This window comes from Lampetra planeri, chromosome 26 (genome assembly GCF_965212315.1).
Source record: "Lampetra planeri chromosome 26, kcLamPlan1.2.h2, whole genome shotgun sequence".
Lineage (NCBI taxonomy): Eukaryota > Metazoa > Chordata > Hyperoartia > Petromyzontiformes > Petromyzontidae > Lampetra > Lampetra planeri.
The window spans coordinates 12,839,049-12,862,741 of record NC_136132.1 but is presented as its reverse complement, the minus strand read 5'-3'; the positions used below and the strand labels follow the sequence as shown (position 1 = coordinate 12,862,741).

Below are 23,693 nucleotides of genomic sequence, written 5' to 3'. Positions count from 1 at the left end.
ACGCTCCCAAAATAGGACCGTAAAAAAAACACATCCGAGCTCAAATAGGCAAAAAGCAAGAGCACAATGCTGCAGAGCCGACCGCCAAATACATAATTTTGCGTCAGGGCTTTTAAAAGTCTGGCCTCGTGCGCTCAATGCGGACATCTCGCAAATTCAAGGGGTGGTCAACGGGAGAGAAAATGCGTAGAGTATTCACCGGTACATCTGCAGAGTGGGGGATTTACGGGTGAGCGGAGGAGTGTAATGAATGGGCTGCTTAGCCTTGAGGATCAGTGAGCAGGGGCATTCTGTGAAGCTCGCAGCCACGTGCCCTCCTTCTCTAATGTATTCCCATCTCACGGGCCCTGCACATAAATTGGCCACGCAATCAGGGTAACTACTGGAGCTGGAGTTGAAGGGTTTCCCCACCCTTCAAATGGGATTGTGCCTCATTTTTGCCCCCCGGCTTAATAATCCCTGGATAGGATGATGGAGCCCCCCCCCCACCCCCTCGATGAAGCGTTGCGCCCTTGGCTGCCCCCCACCCCCGGTTTAATAAACCCCGTCAACGGCACCGTGATTGGTCGGTGCGCGCAAAATGGCTCGCGGCAGCACAGCTGCAGAGCGCAGCGCTCGCACGCGCAGGGGCGGTGGCGGCCAGACCTGGCCTCAAATCTCAAGTTTAAATCCGTTTGGTGCAGCCCTGCGCAGCGTTCGGCTTCAACAAGATGCACAATCGCACGGCCTTCAATCCATCAAACAGATTCTGCCGGTCGCTACCGCATCCCGACGTCCACGGCACCGCAATTAACCAGCGCAGCGGACATTACCAAATAATAACGATGCCATTTGCCGCGTCGTTTCAAAGGTAGCAGGCTGCCGGCGTGGTCCGTTTGGTTCTGGGTCCTTTTAATCTAATTCTGCCACACAAAGGGCGAATATAACGTGCTCATGATAACTTTTTTTTGAAGGCATGAAATAATGCGGTCAACAAAGAACATTGACAGTTTCATTCCGATGTTTTTACATAAAAATAAAATAATGATCGGGCCTGAACACAAATGGCAACAATGGTGGGGAGGAAATGAGAGCGGGCAAACGAGAGAGAAATAAACAACCAAAATCTTTCAGCAAACAACCGCGGCAAAATCACTCCACGCCGCAACTGCCGAGAGACCCAATCTGTGGCCCTGCCGCAATCTCATGTTAATGCGGATTTTTCCCGGCGCTGAGCACCAAGATTGTATCTCGGGGACAGAGATTCAATCAGTTTAATGAGCTTCGCCCAGGGCACTTTTCCACGTGGCCCAGCAGGCTGGGAGATGATGGAGCAGTGTGCACTTGACTCCTGTTTGATTTTGCCCCCCCCACTACCCTCCCTCATATCCCCACCCCGCGGCCCCCATTCCCCCCCTGCCCCTTTCTGTCCTATCCCAGACATCACCGCCGTGTCTTTGTGCTCTTGCACCCCGCCGCTCCGTGCATTTCCATTTATTTTCACGTGATGCATAAGCGCATGCTCTCAGGTGGTACATTTTTTTTCTGTTGCTTTTATCACAAAAAACATAAACAGAATTTATGCAAACAGACGCCGTTATTGCAGAGCGCACGAGCGCCGGCTTGCTGCGTTCCCCGTCGCTCCGGCGCACATGAAACGGAGAGCGAGGCTCTGTGGAGGGCGCGCAAACACGGAGCGCAGCGAAGCCTCGACATCTCTCTCGGCCGGTCGATACGCGAATGTGCCGGCAAGTATCCTTCCCCAGATCCCTCTGCCACTCACTCATTCATCTCCCCATCGGGAAGCTGCCAGGATCCTCCTCAAGGCAAAAGCGCTCTTTAAAGCCAAATCCAGTTAGCTCTCAATTACACGTCCAGTAAATAAAAACGAAAGGTTGGAAGGGGAGGGAGCGAGGAAGCGATGGAGGAGGGAGGGTGGAAGAGAGAGCGGCGGCTGGGAAGGAGGGAGGAGGGCCAGTGCTGTGGCCATTCGTCTCCGCCACGGAGGAAGGGCCGTATCGACAGCGCTGAGCGATACCGGCAGCGCGCGGGATCCGTCGCACCCTTGGCCCCGGCTCCTCCTCGCCGTTGAGTGTGGACGCCGTGATGAATGGGGCCGCGGGGCCCAGCCGCCGAGAAATCCAATGGTACAAGTGTTGGGCGATTTGCCCGGCTGCCGATTCCCATCGACCCAAACCCCAGAAAGTGATTTTTTTTTGTTCTACGGCCAGCGTGAGCTGTGACACATGTACCCGCTAAACCCCGGCAAGGCCAACTCTCACGACCCGCACCAAGGGAATTACCAAATATGCGTCGGGGTGGCTAGATGCAACGTTTTTGACCGGCGATTTCCAAAATTGACGGGAGATATTTACCGTAGCAAGGCGGTTGGTTTGTGTCCATTTTTCCGTTGATATAGAGTGGTGATAGCAGCACAGAGGACGTAAAATTCCAGGAGATCAATGTCTTCCCAAGCCTGCTCCCCCCAGATTTCTCTAGTCACATTAAACACTACCTTTGTACAGGTGGCACTAATAACGTTAAAAATAATTCCGCTCCCGAAACCGTAACCCCCGGGGCTGTGATTGGGCTGCGCTCTCCTTTGTATGACCACATCACATTCTGCAGTTACACCGCCACGGGTTGGCATTTTCTTTAGATACGATACCTTACAATTAAATAAAATATCTCTCTTTATTAACATCATTCAAGTAAATGTAACTTTACCCCCCTTCTTAAAATCACGTGGAATTTTCTGGCACCGAATAAAAATCAAGCAAATCAAACGGCGCATTAAAATATTAACGCCACACGCATTGATCAATGTTAAAAACCACAAAAGATATTTCACATCAACTCAGGTCCGCGTGTGACTGATTGAAGGCGATTAGAATAATTCACTCAGACATAGCAGACAACCAATTATTGCGCATTTATCACTCTGCGGCCCACGTGTACAGTACCGTTGTCATGCATGGGCGCTAACGGCGCAGTGGGGAACACAGAGAGCGGCGCTCCGCACTTTAAAGGCGCCAATTAAAGCGTCCTCCGACAAGCCGCGCGCCTCTATTTTTATCCGCGATGTCTCGCGGCGTATCGCGCTGCTGTCTGAATCACATGCAGATGAGAGCGAGTTCGAGACACGGGTGCGAGGCGCGCAGCGCGCCAGCCCTGGCGCTCTCTCCCGGTGGCCGGCTCGCGTGGCCGCTACTCTACATTCAACGATTAAACGCTGTGATCAATAGACGGAGAGCGACACGCGGGTTAACCCTAAATAGGAAACCGATACCCCTAAACACAAAGCCGATAGCCCCAAATAGAAAAACCAATAGGGCTTAAAATAAACTCAAAACGTCCAAGTCGCCAGCGCTCGGGTCTGCGCAGGCTGATGGGATGGTGCGCGCAGACACGCGGATGCGTGGATACGGAGAGAACGATCGCGAGGGCTGCGTGCGTTTATCTGGCCGGGGCTCCCGGGAGGCCAGCGAGGGCATGCATATGGAGAATAATAAATTGTCTAATAGCTCGTGATGAGCACCGCGCACAGGAAAATCGCTCTTCACACCGTTGCCGCCTTGGACACAGCAGGCTTTCGTCACAGCGGTGGCTCAAACGCTCTTGTAAATCTATTTAGAAAATGTTTCGCCGGTCCAACCGTAATTTGAGTCCGTGAAGGGACACAGCTTTGTAGGCAATGTTTTTCCATCTCAATTGTTTTTATTGGTGAAAGCACAAGGCGTTTAGATACATACTGAAATCAAACTAAATTAAAAGGAAATCGAGCTTTGTGAGAACTTGACCAGTGTTCCATTTCGTCTTCCCAGAAATTCGCTCCCGCTTCAGGAGGCCGCAGGGGAGCCACACTGTGCCAACTGGGGCTGCGCGAAGCCGCGAGATGAAACGGCGCACGGGCGGCGGCGTGGGGCGCGTGGCGAGTGCTGGCACTCCCGCACCGAAGACTCGTCAAGTCTTTATTGCAAAACTTTTCCGAAAAGCTTGGGAGAAGGCTCACGCCCTTGCCGACCGCTGGCAAGGGCGGCATGTCGTTGCGGCGCGGAGCGCGGCGCGGAGCACGGCGCTTCGCCTCCCTGTTCGCGCAGTCTCCCCTTGCGGTGCGGCACACGCGCCGTTTGTTTACCCCCTCAACTGCGCCGGGGGTGTCGCTGTTTAATGAGCGCCCAGGGCGAGCCCTCGTGGGCGCGAGCCACCCGCGACCGCTCATCCGAGCCGGGGCAGCGCGGGGGCAGCGCGGGGGGTGGCGCGTGCACACTCGCGGGGGCCGCCGTGCGCGACGGCGCGTGCGCCCCCAGCACTGTCATACATCCCGGGCTAATCCAGAACTCATTTAGATGGAGGAAGCAGATACGCCGGCCGGAGCTTGCTGTGTGTGGCAAATAGAGCTAATCCATAATGATGTCACCCCCCCAAAACCGGCAGTGGCAGCCCTAAAGCAGGCGCAATCCTCGGATCTTCGGGGGCCCGACGCGCGCGGGTGGCCGCACGCACGCGCAAACACACGGGCGGCCACACGCACGCGCAAACACCCGGGCGGGCGCGGCAGATATTGCACTGCTCTGTAGCAGCCCGCAGCCAGTATTGATAACTTGACAGAAACTAAACCCAGCGCGATTCATTTACCTCCTAGAGCTAACTACTCGGCAGGAAAACTACTTTCCTACAGATTGACAAGATCCAAACAGTCTCGGCAACAAATATCAGGGAGTAATATTATAAAACACGCTTTTATGAAATGTACTCGTAATGGAAGAACTCCACGACTCCAGGAAGAGGCCTGAAGCTTGCCATAACGTAAGGGACTGTGGCTAATTACAGCCAACGTCAGTTGACCGTGGATAATTAGACCCAAGCCAAAACAAAACATATAAATAAAATGTTGAAAAATCTCTATATATTTTTTTATGATAGAATATAGTATTGTCATCAGTATGACATAAGTATACCAAGTTTTCAGTTGATACCACATTGGGAAGAGGGTTAAAATTGAGTTACAAGATTTGAGGATACAATGACAACAACGACAACAACAGACAGAGTGAGTTAAATTAAAGCGTGTACTAAAATGATCGTTTGCAGATTATACTATACATACATGCACACGGATACAAAACAGAGTGTGATAGATTTCTGCATATCATTTGCTGGTATTAATCAGTTTGTGTGCAGTTGTATGATCTTGGGATGTGGTGGCTTGGGAAGGCATTCATCCAGCAGTGGATTGTACAAGACCAATGAAGATTATGATAAATGAGGGTATTAAGAAATGAGCTACTCCTCCAGGTTAATGATCCTGCCAACACTGCTCTCATGAAAATGCAATTTATCTGGCCAGAACCGCACCTACGAACCCGATGTTGAAATGCAACGCTCCGAGATCATGAAAGCCCCAGCATAAAAAATACAGAAATGGACACTTGCAAAAGTGGAAGGCACAATTCAGGAGTTCAGCCAAGGCGAGATCAGCTGTGCAAGGGAAGGCACCAAAGGAGCTGTAACTCACGGAATTTCTGCGGATTTTATTGCGCAATAAATCAGAGCCGCCCTGCTCTCGCTTTAAATGTTTAAAGGCTGCAGCGGCAGAGGGGAGCGGCTCCGGCACCGGCCTTTAACAGATGTTCACTTCGTTCTTTTCGCTGCTGCATCAAATATTCCTGCAGCGCAAGCACGGACAGTATGTCATGCGTGTACACCGGAACGTGGAGGCGAGCGTGTGGCTATGCGCGCGCGTACGCAATAGTTTGCACGCACAGTTGGACAGTGCACGTTGGCGAGGTGTGGCTGTGTGTGATCACGGGTGTGTGCGTGCACTGCAGCGCAACCACGTGTGTGTGCACATGAAGCGGCCGGCAAACACAATTTATAAACGCACATGGAGTTGGCCAAAAGTCCTGATACAGGACCACAGAGCACCTTTCTGCTTGTCTCTGGTTTCCCACACCCTCCGTGCAAAACTGTGCACGTTACAAATTCCATATCTGCAATTTGCAACAATGATGCGGTATGACATAAAACATTATTATTATTATTCATTACTTTCACAGGGTCTTTCTATTTCTGGTAACAAAACAAAAATCGCCGTCCACTTTTCACATTTCCCGGTGTCGCTAATCTAGGCGAGCTGAGGGATCCTCAGACGCAACATTGTCAGGGTTGGTGGCGCCGCTCCTGCCCTGAGACAACGAGGTCCGCTGTGGCCCCGCTTGGCTACGCAAGTTAACGTGCTTCTTCCGAAAGTGCCGTTCTGCGTGAAAGCTCATTTGCAAACACCGTGCAGTCCGGCCACTACCGCGGGGCCAGAGTCCATAGCCGGGAGTGGCCCAGGAAAGACGCGGCTCGCGGCCCAGTACATAAACCTGTGCCCAGAATGACACCACGAGAAATCGCCGCTCTGGTCCAGGCGGTTCGCTCTCCCCGAATTGCACAAGTGCAGCCGCAGTCATGCGACAGCGTCTCCCTGCGTTGAGGAGGCTCTGCGTTGTAGCGCTTATCTCCACCACTGGTGGCCCAGCGCCGGTGCTGGAAATCTCACATTCCTCATCAGGCTGAATGGCAAGACAGACACGCTGGCAGAGCGAAACAAACGGAACGGGATCGTACGTAAACGGAAATCGTGTTTTTTTTAGCAATGAGAATGGTACCGGGTGGCGAGGCCGTTACTACACGTTATTGACGAGGTGAGGCCCGCACGCCAGCCATCACACCCCCTCACGGCGGGCGGCACGCATTGCCGTGCGGGGGCAGCAGGGGGCTAGAGGCGGGGAGTTGGGGGGGGGAGGCGTTGGGTGTTGCAGTTTGAAACAAATTGTGAAAATGTTCAAAGAAGCGCGGATATCAAATGCTCATTACAGGGAATCGCCGTTACCCCAGCCATCGCCGTGCTTTATGGCAGTTTAATTGAAACCGGCGCAAAAACTATCATGGTGGAGCCATGCTTGGCTGGCCATGCCGCCCACCTCTATAAATCAAAATGACGAGAACCCGAGGCCAGAAACTCAGATGATGAACGACCCGGGCACTATCCCGGCGTGAGGGGCTCTGCTCCGGCCGCAAACGACGCCCCCTCGCCCGCCCGATCGCCCTCCCACAGTCCCCACACACCCGCCAAGCACAATGTGCACCAGTTAATTAAACCAATCAATTCTGCTCAGATCCTAAAGGCTAAAACTCTTCATTAACCTCTGACCGAGATTCTAAACCCCAAAACCTGCCACAAACTCCCCCACCCTCTCCCGCTACGACATCACAGCCGCCCCCGCATGCACCGCTCCAACCTCCCGCACCCTCGAGAGCACCAAGGCATGGCCAAGTAAAACAGCTGGAACCATCCGCGCGTAACAGTGTCATTGACTAACAATGGGATGCAGGCTTTACAGCTCTAAAAGCAGGGCCATTAGCACTGCTCCGGCTTGCTTTTGGGAGCAAACTTAACAAGGAAAAGCTCAGCCGACGCGAAGGTCAAAACGCGCTGTGATTCTGCACAGACAACAAAACATAATTAATCATTAAGCAGCGCTCAGGAGGACGAGGGAGTCGTTCTGCGGAACGGGCGAGTGGTAGAGCGTGGGACAGTGTGACCGCCCTGTGATACACACGGCATCACAACCAGAGGGTGGCTCTCTCCACCCGGCGTTGTGGCCCCAGCATGCAGTTCAGCGACTCTGGATGCACAAACCGTGCCGAACCGAGGCGACGCACGTGCGTAAATGTGCAACGCCGGCACTCGCCCGCCCGCACAGCGCCTCGCTTGTGCGTCCGTGTGCCCCATCCACCGAGCGCTTCTCCTCGGTGGAGGGAGCTCACCAAGGAAGACGTGGGACAGCGGTAAGGCTGTCGGTCAGCGGCTCAGGAAATGAGCACATGACGATCCCGCGCAATACTTATCGGTTACGCTCACAGCAACCACGTTTCCTGGAGCACTCAAAAATTCCCTTAAACAAAAGAGGAAACAGCTGCTCAGAATATTCCACGTGGCTTTCAAGGCCACACGGACCGTGATATACGGTGCTCAGAGATGCATTTAAAAAAAAATCTGAACCAATTTTTTTCCACGCGCATTACCGCTGCTGAGAGAGCCGGTTCACATGATGGAGCTGCTCAAGCCAATTTATCAGGTGCCAAACAGACAAACAACACAAAAAACACAAAAAATAAAAAATACAAGGCAATAAAGGAGAGCTGGAGCTATACGTCACGGTGGAGGGGCGGGCGGGCGGGAGATAGTGCTCACTTGCTCGCTCGAGATGCGAGATGAGATTAATAAGTCAGTCCTGTCGGCTTGGAGGGCGCCATAACCTCCTGACGAGCTGACACCCACCCGCTTTACACGGCACCTCCAAAAAACGCGCGGTGCCGGCAGCCAGCGGCGGAGCGGCCTGCCACACCACGCCCCCCGTGCTGGAAACTCCGGCGATCGGCACAAAATATTATACACTTCTCACGCGACCTTCGCCAACCTTCACAAAACTTGACGCGCCCCGTGAGTTTGTTTTGCTAACGAGGAGCTGCCAGTGGCGCGAGGTGGTGCCGGTGGTGGCAGATTGAGCCGGGGAGAATTTTTGGTAAAACTTTTGGGTTCGCCGGCTCGCAAGTCGGGCACGGCCCCAGAGACCGGCTGTGCGAGCGACTCTCCGATGCGCAATGACACAGCGGGCAATATTTCACAGTCGCATTATTTTTAAAAGCGGCTATTTAAACATGCGACATTTAGATTTACAGCTTGCGGCGCGCAGGCAACATGCGAGCGACGTACTTCGATACGGCAAGAGAGCACTTTGTGTCTGGCCTTGACAACAATTTAAGGTGAACGTGCAACAACAGTGTTCAATCAACATTGCTTTTCCCAGGGCCGCCCGCACTGCGCAGAACAGATGCAACCCTAGAGGTGCTGGGCCCTCCGAGAGGGTGGTGCCGGGGGCTACGAGCGTGAGCGTGGCGTCCGCATGCACAGACACAGCAATGATACTGGCCGGAGATTAACCCAAGCAGCGGTGTCTCGCCTCTCTTTTGACACAGCCCCAGCCAGGAGAATTTTGACGCCGACGAGCGCTGAAGACGGAAACTGCTTAACCTGATGCTCGGATTATTGTCGAGTCGTAAGTCTGCTGGTTATATAGTGTAGACGCTGATGCCTGTTAATGAGAGATAACGTAGCAAGTGCCAAAAGAAGACAATAATAATCAGTCCAGACTACCTGCTACAGCACGTAGATACGTGGTTATAAATGAAAAATATAAAAATAAAAACTGAAAAATGATTGAAGCATCATGGTGACGTACGCTTGGAATGACACGGAGAGACAGAAAGTGGAACACGTGGATTAGAGAACAAACGAAGGGTCGCGAGAGCATCCACATGATTGAGGAAGGTCAGTGGACGTGGGGCAGGACGCCGTCGTTAGAAGAATGACGGCCGCTGGGCAACATTCATAAGGGAGAGGCAGCCAAGGAACCAAACGCATCCGAGAGGACATCGACTGAGGAGACGGAGCAATGAAATCAGTTCGTGCGCTGGGTGCTGGACAGATTGTTGCATCGCAAAATCATGAGATGGGACGGCGGCTTGGGGAGGCCTTCACCCAGCAGTGGAATGATCATGGCCGATGATGATTGATGCTTGCGGTTGGTGTACAGAAAATCCAATATAACTGTGATTCTCAAAACTTCCTGTCCCTGTGTAATCCACACGTGAGGACATACGGCCATGCAGCTGTCAACACAACACACAGCTGATCCATCTAGAGGTCTCCTGATTTCTAATAGACCTCTTATTTTCTTGCGAAGAGCTGATTGAATATTGTGAAAGCAATGGTTTCCAATCTTACGCAGGGGAGTGTTAAATGATTTAATGAGTCTACTGAGATTGGTTGGACCACCTGCAGAGGCTCTCAAATTAAATGTAGAATTCTCAAACATTTCTCCTGACTATTTGAGTAAGGTGATTTCCTGCTCAAATTAACATTGAGGCCGTGCTCATTTCCGATGTATAACTATGAGCTAGTGATGGACATTACACATTCCTGTAACAGGGGTAGTCTATACGTAGGACCACAATGTTTGACTTCATCACAAAGTGGTAGTAATTAGAATCCATCCCAGAGGAAGGATGGGCTGAGTCAACTCACAGCCAGGGGTTGAACTCGCGACCGACCGATCGCGAGCCGCTTGCTCTGCCGTTGAGCCAACCGACCAGATCGTTCCTTTAGTGGGATAGCTATAAATGGATCACCGTGTCCCTGTAGTTTATGAACAAACTACAGAAGCCAAGGCTCTTCACGGAGCCACGACGTTTGCTGTGAAGAGCTGGCTGTCATATATTACTATTATTATTACCCAAGACTCGTTGTCAGGAGGATCCTGCCCAGTTTTTTGCAGGTGATTTTCCAGCACTGGGATGTTTGGCCGACACCAGTTACACATTTTGTACTTTTTTTACCATTGTACCTTTAGCCGCGAAAAGCATCCAAGACACGAACATTAACGCCATGCACGCACGACGCGATTTCTTAACAGTCTGGTCGCACGTACAAATGGGTCCCGTCACACGATTGTGCGTAATTGTGTAGAGCGAGGGTTGTCAATGCGACTGCCTTAAATGTGTGCTGCCCCACGGGGCATCTCCACAAATTAGGCCGCCTCAGTCAAAATTTCGAATTACTTTGAACAATGTGCATGGGTGTCATTACGAAGGCAATTATCACCAGTTTTAGAACATACGGTTGTTTATGCACTAAGTCGCTAGTGTGAAGTATGCACACGAAACGTAACGCACCATCCCATCGTGGACGAAACTGCCAGTCTGTCTCAGTGTACGTCCCACACGGCGGTGTTTTACGAGCCTTTCTCCCTTATCCAGAATGATGGATGGATTATTATTTCCATTAAACACAAATCGACTCAGACCTCCAGGTGAGAGGTTGGCTTCAAAGTAAGGTTCACAACTTCCACAAATACGCGGAAAGATTTCAGCGTCGCCAATATACCATAAGAGAAGACAAGTCGCCGCGGGGCTGCTGGGAAGCGGTCGTGGCTTCCTTGCCATGCGATTGTGTCGTGCGATTTTGCCGTGTGATCGTGGCGTCACAGCGCGACGTGTTGAGGCTTCAGTTCGCTGTAGCCTTGAGGCCTCTCCCAGTGTTTGGCGATGCTAAAATCTTCTTGTTTGTGGAAGTTTTGAACCCTACTTTGAAATCAGCATCTCTTACCTGCAGCTCTCTCAGGCGATTTGTGTTTGATAAATCTTTCATCGGCTGTGGAGGTCTCCGTATTATTTAAATTTGAATCACAGCTAGCATGCATCAATGCTGTACCGTGTCTAGGCCCACGTATTTTTATTAACAGTCATCCTCCAAGTTAGCAGATGCATCATTTTGCAAGAAAAAAATTCCACATTGTGATTACATGAACAAATGTGTACAGCTCTGAGGTGTCTGAATTGTACATCGGAAATCGTGACACTGCCCCTTCAGGTGAAATGGCTTTAACTGGATGCCTATAATCCCTCCATAAAACACCCAATTCGCCGTTGCTGTTAATCTCACTTCACTAACCACGGATCTTTGAGGCAAACGCGCCGATGCCATAAGCGCAACAGCCGACCGCAGTGCCCACAGGGAGCTCACCCAGAACTCCATGCACGCCGCCCCTGACCACCACCACCCCCCCCCCCCCGGGCCATGCTCACCGACGCCCGGCACGAACTAACGTGCCAAGGAGACACATCACCAACAACGGCTCCTTATCGAAACCGTCCAAATAACCGTCCTTCCTGCGCACGGACTCGTCCGCGAGCTAAAGGAGCTGAGAAAGTATCCGTTTTACTCGTCCATTCCTCCAACCCCCACGTTGAAGACTCGGTCTACCAGACTGAGCGTTCGTGTTACCCACTACGCTGCGTTCAACCTCCAGCAGACTGCAGGTCACAACAACACTCTCGCTCGCTCTTCCACCCACCCACTCGCTGACCACACTGCTGGTCACATTTCTTACAACGTTCGGCTTTGGAAGTTCTTACAGCCGTCTTCAATAAAAACAATCAATTCTTATCTATTACACCTTCAATAGTGCTGCTTGTTGCTGGCCGCTTTGCATTTTGGGCTTTTTGAGGCTGTCCTCAATAATTGTTATTCTTATTCGTATGAACTGTGTTTGAATTTTTTTTTTGGCGATGACACGAACAACAGCCGAGCTCACGAAAAACTGCAAGCTGGGAGGAAAGATGGAGCCGCGTGGGGGGATCCCTGCAGGAGGGACGCGGGCGCGCACCTCCATAAAACGCCGCCCTCCCTCCCTCCCCTCCACCGGCAGTATGACGCGAGCGCGGCGAGGAATCGCCACATTCAACAATCACCAAAAGTTTTACTTTTTTTTACTTTTCCGTGTCACCATCCAGGACAAATTACTCAGCAACTAATGGCTCCGGTGCAGCAGGAAAAGAGAGATAAATAGAGTAACTCAACAATAAATCACAGGAAAACTATCCATTTCTGGGCTGGTAATATTTCTTTCAAGATTCTTGCTTGAGAAGCAGCAGTGAATAAATGTTGCCGCACTATTGACCCCGATTCACTCTAAAAGTTACGTTTTATTACGCCGCATACGAGTAAATCTCTCTAAACAAGCTAAGCGCAAAACACGCCACATTTGAGGGATGCGAATGTTTCCCAAGCGCCATGATTTCGGAGTTCTCAAACAAGCAACAGAAAAACAATCGTCTTTCCGATGCCCGGGTCTTCGTGCCACACCCACGTAGAATTTTGTAATTCTTCACCCACGTGTATAACACGCACACTCATTTGGGGTTCACAAAGGACTACGCTAAGCTGTGGAGCTTACTGACCTGCTAGGCTTCCACGCGCTGGTTTGACGTTATGGACCGGAATGTTACATTGTCGTATCGCACGACTGTCGCTTTGTGCTTTGCAGATTGTGCATATTCTGCCGGCCGGCCACATTCAAACGAGTATTTAATTTTCCAACCAAGATTTACCAGAGTAAAATAACCAAACAAATTAAAACAATCAATTATTCAAGGGAAGGGGAATCAGAATCGTGCACGTGTATAAATGTGTAATGGCCTGTCAGCCAAAATTATGTCGGCAAAAACATATTTCTTTTATAATGCAAACGCATATATAAAACATGATGTGTGACAACGCCTGAAATTTTATACACTGAGAAACTCAGCCAGGCCATATCGCCGTTGTGATATCTCAGCTCAGATATCTCAGCTCTGATGTCAGCTTTGATACGTCAGGTATAATATGTTCGTGTATGTACGCTGAACTTCTTTCGCATCATACGTAGCCAACCGTGGTATGTCAGGGTTGAGAATTCAGTTCTGATATCTCAGCTCTATTATTCGAGTTCTGATATCTCAGCTCTGATATATCTCAGGTACGCCAATGGCTGCGCGTCACCGGCTTCGCGCACGTGGTCTCTTAGAGCGCCGTTAAAAAACGCCAACCAGCTGTGACAGGACACGCACCAGCCGCAGCCAGAGCCCAGCCGTACTGGCGTTTGTCACGAGCGAAACCCGGCTGCCATTTCTATGCACCGCAAGGCTGCACGGGGCCCGTGCACTCGCGTTCGGTTCACGGCTAATAAGGCGGAGTTGCCACACGGGTTTCTCTTGAGGAGATGCGGTCATAATGAGTGATTGTTTTATGGATAAGCAACGTGCACGCGCACATTGCACTCGCGCAATCGAGCCATCTGTTCCTCCCTCCACCCCCCCCCCAAGGTGGGGTTATTACCTCGGGCCAGGGCTGCGCCCACGTCTGCCGTCAGCGCGCACCCCCTCCGAGCAGCACTTGGCATCTTCCAGCTATAAAAGAAAATGAGAAGGAAGGTTTCAGAAAGTAAAAAAAATCAAGCAAATGAAGGCGTTTCAAAGATGGATGAGCTGTGGAGGGGCGCCGAGTGGAACCGCTAGAACCGGCACTTCATCCCATCTCGGGCTTCACACGCATGATTTCACCCCGTAATTAGGCCCATCAATCCAGCACCAGGGCCCAAATCGCGTGTGCACGCCAACACGTGTGCACGCGTGCATGAGAGCCAGCACAAATTTATTTTTCCTCTCATCTTCCTGTTTGCTTTTCAGTCCCCCCACCGCCCACCATCCCACCACCCCCCCCCCCCCTCTGAATCCATTCCCCGCCCGCCCCCCTGCACGGTCTTTTTTATTAGAAATCAGAAGGGTACAATTTGTACAGTTCTCCGAGCGAGCCGCTCTGTGCGCAAATTGGCTAAATTAAAGAAGCAGCTAATCCGGCACGCTCCCGCGAACCGCAATCTCGTGCAGCTCGCAGCTCATTTACACAACGGCCGACCAGGACGCCCGGTTCGCCGGGACCCGGCAATCCCGCGCTCCCACGCGCCGCAGACTCTCCTCGTCTCCAGGTCATCGCAACCGATGCTGAGGAGCCCCCCCCACCCCCCCATTTAATACCGAGGGCCGATGCGCAATCGCCTGACATGCAACGTTGGCACGCGTTTGCAACCACTAGTCTCAACGTTTCGTGTTCAGCCGGGTATTTTGGGGTTTTTTCTGCATCTCAAAAATTGTTCGTGAGGACAAGAGCGGCGCTGCGGAACAAGGACACGAAAAAACACGATTAGAATTTCTGCTGAAAGGCCCCATTTAGGGGGCCGGGTGAAATTATGAAGTCATTACTAATCAGATGTCAGAGTGGTGTCAGGCAAGCGAGCCACCCTGGGCACCCCGCTATGGGTGTTTGCTTGATGACCATGACAAGAAAATCGCAGTGGCAATTTCTCAAGGTAACGTTTACTCCTCGCAGCATGCGCAGTTATTTCAGATGGGGGGGAGTGGAGGGGGGGTTTGTCTCCCCCACTCCCCCCCACCCGTGCCGTATGAACTGTCAGCAGCGGTGCTGCATCTATCAGTGCATCCAAATGAATAAATAAATAAATAAGGGCGCACATTTGATATGATTTGGGATCGCAGTGGGCTTCCCCCCCCCGAATCGTGCATTTATGAATTTATGAGTTTTGTGTGTGTACGTGATAATGCGTGTGTGTACGTGATAATGGTTCTCTGCGGTTTACGACACCACGGTTCTTCATACGCCTTTAGTGTCGTGTACACGCCCGCGCGCCATTTTACCGCAATCGTAGTACATCAGGTGATTTGCACGGGATTTGTATTTTGTGTCTGCATGGTTTCATGTGAGAGTGCGCCCTTGCGACCGTGCATTTTGTTTTTCGGTTTGGGGAGCGCTGGCACGGTGATTAGCACACTGTGCGACGAACCCAGCGACCCGAGTTCGATTCCCGCTCACGGCTAACGACAAATAACTGAACCAGTCCTCGACTTCCCCGAGATCGACTCGGCTTTAAATTAATAACTGTTACAGTATATAAACATTAGCACTGGGGAGACAAAGGCGGTCAGGAGTGGTAGGGGCTGCCCACCCCCACGTGCGTTGTGCCAGCCTTCATAATTTCCTCGTGAACAGCACTTGCCCCAACAGTCTATTAGAGGCTATAGAGGCATGGGCTTTGTCTATATTGTATGTGCTGCCGTATGTGTGTACGCGTGTGGCTCTCTTCCTCGTGCCCTAACACCATCCCATTTAAAACGCCACCCTCACAGCACCGTTCTTGTCCGAGCACCCTCCCAGAGCCCTCTTTCCTTGTCAATCTGCGCTAGGGCCAACGTAAATAATGGGAGATAATGTATGCGTCGTCGTGCATACACTCATGGTGGCCGTCGGCAGACAGCACAGCCCGCGGGGGAGAGGGGGGTGTGCGGGCATGCTCCGGTGGACACACACACACACAAGACAAAGATCCCCCATATACCCTTCAACAGACTCTTGGGGCAAGTGCTGTTAGCGAGCACCTACGATGAAGGCTGGCACGGCACGCAAAGGGGTGGGTGGTCAGCACCACACGCGCCCACCTTTGTCTCTCAAGTGACGATGTTTACACACCGCATCAGGTACTTGTTTCAGGCCGAGTCGACCTAGGGGAGGCTCAGAACAGTTGCAGATAATCGTCACTGGTGCTGGTCGTGAGCACGAATCGAACTCGGGTTGCCGGGTTCGTAGTGCAGCACGCTAAATGCTACACTATTCCACCACACACAAGGACAAAAACCCTGTATAGCCTAAACAGACTGTTGTGCCAAGTGCTGTTAGCGAGCACCTATGAAGGCCAGCACAACACCTGGCCGCCTTTGTCTCCCCAGTGGCAATGTTTACACACCACACCAGGCACTCATTTGAGGATGAGTCGACCTAATCTTCACACGCACAGGCACATACACAGAGACACATAGAAACAAAGATTCCCCATAATGCCATAACAGAATGTTGGGGCCCGTGCTGTTAGTAAACAGCTATGAAGGAGGCACTGCACACAAGGGGCTACCTTTGTCTTCCTGGTTGACGATGTTCAACACATCGTACCAGGTACTTATTTATGGCTAAGTCGAACTAAGGGAGGCCCAGCACTGGTTCGGATAAACGTCATTGGTGCTGGCCATGACCAGGAATTGGTCGCGCACACACGGTCACGCAGACAGACGGTTGCACACACACAGTCTCGCACACACACAATCACACACACGGTCGCGCACACACACGGTTTTGCGCACACACACACACGGTCGCGCACACATGGTCACGCACACAGACGGTTGCACACACAGTCTCGCACACACACGATCACACACGGTCGCGCGCACACACACACACGCGCCGAAACGTACACCGCCAGGCAGCTCGCCGCAGAAACAAATGTCCCCTCCCCAGAGACAAATATCCATTAAAGCACAGAGCGCCAACATCAACCTTATTCTAAAAAGCTTTACGTTTCATTTATATAAATCATGACTTCTGACGTAAAAAAGAATGATATGCTCTTAAGCATGTAGCAGCTAATTATGAGAGACAGTCACATTGTGCTTTTGAGATGCATTTGCTCGGTGACCCTTGAACGGCCGGAGAAAGAGAGAAAAAAACGCGAGGGGCTTGTTTGCATGAAATAAATAATATATCCCATGACCCAATTTCCCCACTTTATAGACGAGCCTCTTTGTTAATGAAAAATACACAGATGCAATCCGTCCGCGTGCGGCACACGCGCGTGCGCCTCTATTAGTCTCCCGCCGTCGTTGCTGTACGAGACCAAGCGCCGCCATTCGCTCGCGCTCGCGAGACCGGCACTTGTACACGCAATTTTTGTTTTGTTTTTCGAAGCAAAATGCCCCCACAGTGCCTCCGAGAGAGAGCTCCTCCGCCGCATTCATCCTCTCGTATCGTCGTATCGCGCGCCTTCACCTCTGCCCCCCGCAATAAAGCAACAGTGCCAAAGATGAACACGAAGCATCTAAGGGGTCCTCTCTGTGTTGCGCGCATGTGCATGCGTGCGTGCGTCCGTCCGTGAGCACGTGCGCACATGTGCAGATCAGTGCACTGAAAGTAGACACGCGTGTCTGCATATACCCCAAACGTGAGTTCCGCATATAAAGATATGTAAAAAGGTCACATTTAAATATACAGTACACCTATATCAATACGCAGGCATATATAAACACACACACACATTTGCAGCTTTAATGCTTTTCCTCACGATACATATTTATCATTGCATATGATCAGGATAATAATTTACAGCCCTTTGTTAATCTATTTCTGACAGCCTCCCCACGGCGTGTTGGTTATACTTCACCAGTCCGTGCAGGTTTCATGAAGGGGCGGGGGGGCCCCTTCATGAGGTCCGGCTCAGACATCACTCGTCACTGGCGACAGAGAGTGATCAAACTCAGGCTGTCGGGTTCATATGGCAGTGGGCGATCCCCTGGGTCACCACTCCACCCATTGCGATGATATCCAAACATCACCCTGTGTGCTGGCTGCCTATTTAATATACATTTGTTAGGTGTTAATACATTAACAAATAAAGCAATGCTATTCCGTGTGTATTTTTGAATATCTCATTCACATCACTAATTATTTGCCCAGAAAACAACCCTATTGAGTCTCAATACTGTCCTTCAGGAGGGACCTATAATTAAGAGGTTTTCCCAAGACTATTAATGAGGGCTTGGCTTCGTGTGGGAGAAAATTTGGAGAGCCCAGAAAAAAACCCAGCATGTACCAGGGGGTACCGCTCAACATCACCATCTCCTGGCCACCTTTGGAGCCCCACGCCTACAACACCTGGCAATCCCGTCAATATTAAAGGCTACATTCACACCCGCGTACAATTCACGGTTTGTCTTCATGGATCTGAATCGGCGCCTTCGTAGCGCCCTACAGAGACAAAGATGCTCTGCTGCTGGAGACAAAGAGCGTGCGCATCCGCTGACTCCTGCGGTCACTGCGCTAGGGTTGGTGTCACAGCCGGATAGGTCTGTTCAGCCACTGACGCTCACGCATCAAAAAAGACCGTACTTTTTTAATAATTGTAATTAATCTAAGGATAATATAAAGTAACTATACTTCCAACACAGCCATCATCGTTTCTAGAGGGGGCAAGTTAGTCGTCTACATGTATACACACCGTGATATACGCGCCGCGTAGGCCATCTGTGATACGCGCTGTTTGAATTTTATACGAATGTAACACTGTGGCTCTTCAGTCAAATGTCTCCACTAACCCCTTTGAAAAACCCATTGGGCAGGGCCTCTGCTACAAGTTGACAGTCCCGACCTGCAAAAATGAAGCACATTGTGTTCCCAATGAAGACATAGCCCTGTGCCATTCCCATCGCCGTCTTACATTATCTAGGCCACTAAGCCTCCCGTGCAGTTCGTCTCGCGTCGCCAGAACACAGCGGGGGGGGGATGGGGTGGGCCTTCGCGATGATCACTCAGTCAGGGAGTGATCGCAGACCAAACTCAACGGTCAACAAAAACGCGGTATAAAAAAATTCACCATCAAACGAGCATAAACTAAATGGGATTACACGAAGTCCTCGCCTGGTTGGGGCATCAGGGCCCTATTCCCCTTCGTTCCGCCCCCTTTCATGTGGTTCCATTGCACGTCGGAATGGATGTCCGCGGATTTTTTTCTCTCGATCTTATTGTTGGAACCTCTCGGTGAAGTATGCCAGGCTCACATGTTGGTGTAGTAAAAACATCATAATTAAAAAAAAAATGTGTAAAAACCGAACAGTACTTGAGACCACAGGGTTGCCCTTCGTGTCTCGAGGATCGGCCGTATTGGGACGCTACGCCAAGCCGGTCACTCGCCGTTGTTTCGAGAGAGGCTTGGCGAGATTGACACCAAAGCTCCAAAAAAAGCATCAACGCGGTCACACGCGGAGCGCCGAGCAGTTTTAGAGGTTATGGGAGTCGTGTTAGGGGTCATGGAGGTGACGGCGAGACCGCGTAAGGGATGGGAGCAGCTACAAGCGTTGGGCAGACTTACAATGGATGGGGTAACTTGTCAGGGTCGCGATGGTCAGGGACACTTGTAAAGGTCGCGACGGTCAGAGAGGCTTGTAAGGATGGTAATGGTGTGGGAGAGTCATAATGGTCGAGGGGTCTGGTGAGGTCGTAGTGGGAGGAGGGGATGTGGCAAGGTCGCGATGGCCGGGGTGACCCGCGTGGGTCGCGACGGCTGGAGAGACTTGCCACGAGGTTGGCCAGCCGAACGTCGGTGTCGAGGTTGCGGAGGATGGTTCTTGCGGAGGATGGTTCTTGCGCAGCAGGGCGAGCTGCGCCACTGCATCGTGCAGGCGCTCCTGCAGCTGGCACCACTTGGCCTTCGGTGACTGGCGTGCATTGTGGCTCTCCGCTAGCTCCGGCACCAGCGCCATCTATGCCTCGGTAAACCCGGGGGCTGGATACCAACACCATCATCATGATCATTAAATACAGCATTATAAAATCCATCATCATCAATGCCAACATCACAGTAATTTTCATCCTGATCATCACCATCGGCATTGTCCTCATTATCAAACATTATTATCATCATAGCCATCATCATTATTCTCATCATCAGTTCTCCTGATGACATTATTATTGTCATCAGGAGAACTGCTGCAACAGCCGCTATTCAAAAATAAGAGGCGGTGAGGCTACCACACCGCTCGCGCCCGACCTTCACCACTGCACATGCCTCAAGGCTACGTGGAGTAGCGGAGGCTCGACAGCAGGAGGTCACGGGAGGGAACGAGGGGTTATGAGTTATTATGACAACCGCTGCCATCACAACCAATTACGAAGTGTTAACTAACCCAGCGAGGCCATTACCTCTGGCAATACCAGCAGTGATGAATAAATCCGGTAACATTTACTCTCGTCGCACGGCTCGTGCGGGAAGTTGCTTGGAACAGCACCGTTGCCATCTCGAACGAAGAGAGCACTATTAATCAAGGGGGCAGAGAGAATTGCCCTCCACTCACTGTGAGAGCCATTGCCAGGGCCGCGAACCCATGATGTCCTTACAGTAATTAAACAATTACACAACTGTGCCTCTCATGTCCAAAAATAGTTGCAACAAAGTGCGTAATGAAATAATATTAAATTGTTGTTATGGCCATAATTTTTGCACATTCTCAGGCGGATGATTCATGGCACCCTTACGGTCCCAGCGGACTCTAAAGCGCCGCGCAGTTTGTTGCAGTTGAGCGTCTTCAGTCGAGCGCACTACATTGTCGATCCTTGTCGTTGCCCGTGACACCTGAGTACAGCAAAGGACAATCGTCGGCAGTGCCAACGCACAGATGGGTTGCTGTGGGGCCCGTCGGCTCTTCAGTGTAGAACCGGGCTGGTGGCCCAGGAGGGCAGCGTCATGTCGAGAGAAACCCTGCCGGCACTGCTGCGATCACAAATTCCAATCTAGATTAAATGTGGTTCACAAGCATAGCCAGGTGACGCCGCCCATCATTCCTCCGGGGGTCAATAAAATGAGTACCACTACGTGGGAAATTCAACAGGGGTTGTCCCACGGATAGACTCGCCATTACCACAGGAATCTGGAATTTCCACCGCTGGCTCAGGGCTGGAAATGGACGAGCACCAATGCCTCGATACCTAGGAGCAAGAAATCTCTTTGACTTTTGCATCGCACCCAATTAACAGTGTCAGTTGTGGTCAGCAATGACTGGACATGTAAAACCATTTGGTCAACCCATCGCTGGATGAGGCCCTCCACGAGCCGCATGGGTCATGGCGGTTGTTTGACTGTACTCCGCTGTGGGTTGGTCAAGGCATGGTACGAATCCAACAACGGATTTTGCTGCACTACCTGCTGCTGATAACAAGTAATATTGCATTTACTTAGCCATTCAATTTGGCTGATTCAACTTTGAGAATTTGAAGCTTTCGTGACTGCAGGGATCCATACTCTTTGGTTCTTTCGGTAAAGTCACGTAGGTATAAAATAAAATAAATAACGACGTTTCGGGTGCAACACAAGCGGCCGTCACCAGGTGGGAAAACATAGTCTGCTGCTGAGGCAGAGTGTTTTAAAAGGTTTGAAATGGGTGTAGCCCAAGGGTCATAAGGAAGTGGCCGGGGCTGGTGATGTTAATGTGAGAAATTAGCATGTAACTGTAAGATAGGAGAGCGGCCTCCTAGATGAGGACACGGAAGTGGCTATGTTAATGTGAGAGATTAGCATGATGTTAATGTGAGAAATTAGAGGGCATGGAAGTGGCTATGTGAATGTGAGAGATTAGCATGATGTTAATGTGAGAAATTAGAGGGCATGCAAGTGGCTATGTGAATGTGAGAGATTAGCATGATGTTAATGTGAGAAATTAGAGGGCATGGAAGTGGCTATGTGAATGTGAGAGATTAGCATGATGTTAATGTGAGAAATTAGAGGGCATGGAAGTGGCTATGTGAATGTGAGAGATTAGCATGATGTTAATGTGAGAAATTAGAGGGCATGGAAGTGGCTATGTGAATGTGAGAGATTATCATGATGTTAATGTGAGAAATTAGCATGTAACTGTAGAAAAGGAGGGTGAGCATGAGAGATCTAAGAGAGAGGCATAGAGAGAGAGACACAAAGAGTCAGAAATAACAGCTGACATAGGCAGGTAGGATGGAAACATCAGTCAGTTAAGACTTTACCTGGTTAATAACGTCCTTCCAATGATTGCTCAGTTTGTACCCATCCTCACGGTTGAAGTTGTGTCTGTGTTTATATATCTGGATGGCTTCATGAACAAATCTCTGAAGGAAGCCGGTAGGTTTGCAGAGCACCTCTGTCTTGGAAAAAATAATTTCGTGTGAGCCCACAGCGTTAAAACAATGATTGGCAACGGCAGAGGAATTGGTCCTACCGTGTTTCAGATCTGCCTTGTGTTCGCGAACGCGGTCCGAGACATGTCATTTCGTTGGCCCAATGTAACTGCTGCCGCAACCACAACTCAGTTTGTAGACACCAGGGTATTGCATGTCAGGAATCACATCCTTTACATGGGATTAAATCACGGATTTTGTGTACTGTGTTGAAACGAACCTGGATCGTGTTTGTTTAATATTTTGGAAATCCTTTTAGTAACCCCTGCTATGTACGATAAAGTGATGGTTTTGGTTGGATCCTCAGAAGGTTGTCTCCGCATGGCTGGGGAGACAGCTTTGCGGATTGTACGGTCCAAGTATCCGTTCATCCTGAGAACTTGGTGTACGTGCTCCAACTCACTGGCTAGGTGGTCCTGGTCAGAGATGCAACGGGCTCTATGGTGTAGTGTTTTGATGAGGGGATTCTTCTGGGCTGGATGGTGGTGGGAGTCAGGCTTTAGATAGGCATCTGTGTGGGTGGCTTTCGAGTAGACCGAATGTCCCAACGAGCCATCAGGTCTCTTCTTGATCAAAACATACGGGAATGGTAGCTTGCCATCCTTTTCCACTTCCATGGTGAATTTGATAGACGGGTGTATGGAATTGATGTGGTTGAGAAATTGGTTCAGTGCTGGTAGGCCATGTGGCCAGATGACGAACGTGTCATCTACGTATCTCGTCCACAAGGAAGGAAGTAGGGTGGATGTCTGGATGGCATCTGTCTCAAAATTCTCCATGAAAACATTCGCTACCACTGGCGATAAGGGAGAACCCATTGGGGTTCCCCCATTTTGTTTGTAGAATGTACCATTCCAGGTGAAGTATGTGTTGGTAAGACAGTGCCTAACCAAAGTTGGTACATCTGGATTCAGTCCTTGTTGGACTAAGTCTTCAATAATTGCAATGGTGTCAAGTACAGGTACATTGGTGAACAGAGAGACTACATCGAAACTGACAAACAAATCATCCGGAGACAGTGAGATGTCCTTGATTAGAGAAACCAAGTGAGCTGAGTTAAGTACAGCTGAGGTGGACTTGCCCGTGAAAGGAAGCAGGGTCTCAGACAGAAATCGGGCCAGTTTGTAGGTGGGTGAGTTAATGGTGGAGACGATAGCACGAAGCGGGGTACCTACTTTGTGGATTTTTGGAAGGCCATAAAATCTGGGTGGTCTAGCAGTCGAAGGTTTTAGGGAGCTCTGCTTGGTCTGATCGATTAGAGAAGTCGATTTAGTGATGATATTGTTGTTTTTTGTAGCTAGGCAGTTGGTGGGATCTCTGTTGAATTTGGTATAGCTGCCATAATTACATAGGTCCTGAATCTTGTTGTTGTAAGTGGTTTTATCCATGATGACAGTGGCATTGCCCTTGTCGGCTGAGAAGATGACAATGTCATCTCTGTTTTTTAACTTAGAGAGTTCAAAAC

At 50.7% G+C, this 23,693-nt stretch overlaps 1 protein-coding gene across 28 annotated transcripts in view; it reads right to left on the bottom strand.

Annotated features, from left to right (window-relative positions):
- Positions 1-23,693, bottom strand: part of LOC144727773 (uncharacterized) — a 140,569-nt gene that overhangs the window by 64,680 nt on the left and 52,196 nt on the right. For all 28 annotated transcript variants that reach the window (XM_078606849.1, XM_078606857.1, XM_078606847.1 and 25 more), the window contains 2 exons: positions 19,604-19,811; positions 13,748-13,818 (listed from right to left, as the gene is read on the bottom strand). In XM_078606849.1, the coding sequence (XP_078462975.1) occupies positions 19,789-19,811 (23 nt within the window). In that variant the 3' untranslated portion in view covers positions 13,748-13,818; positions 19,604-19,788. The remainder of the gene's footprint in view (positions 1-13,747; positions 13,819-19,603; positions 19,812-23,693) is intronic.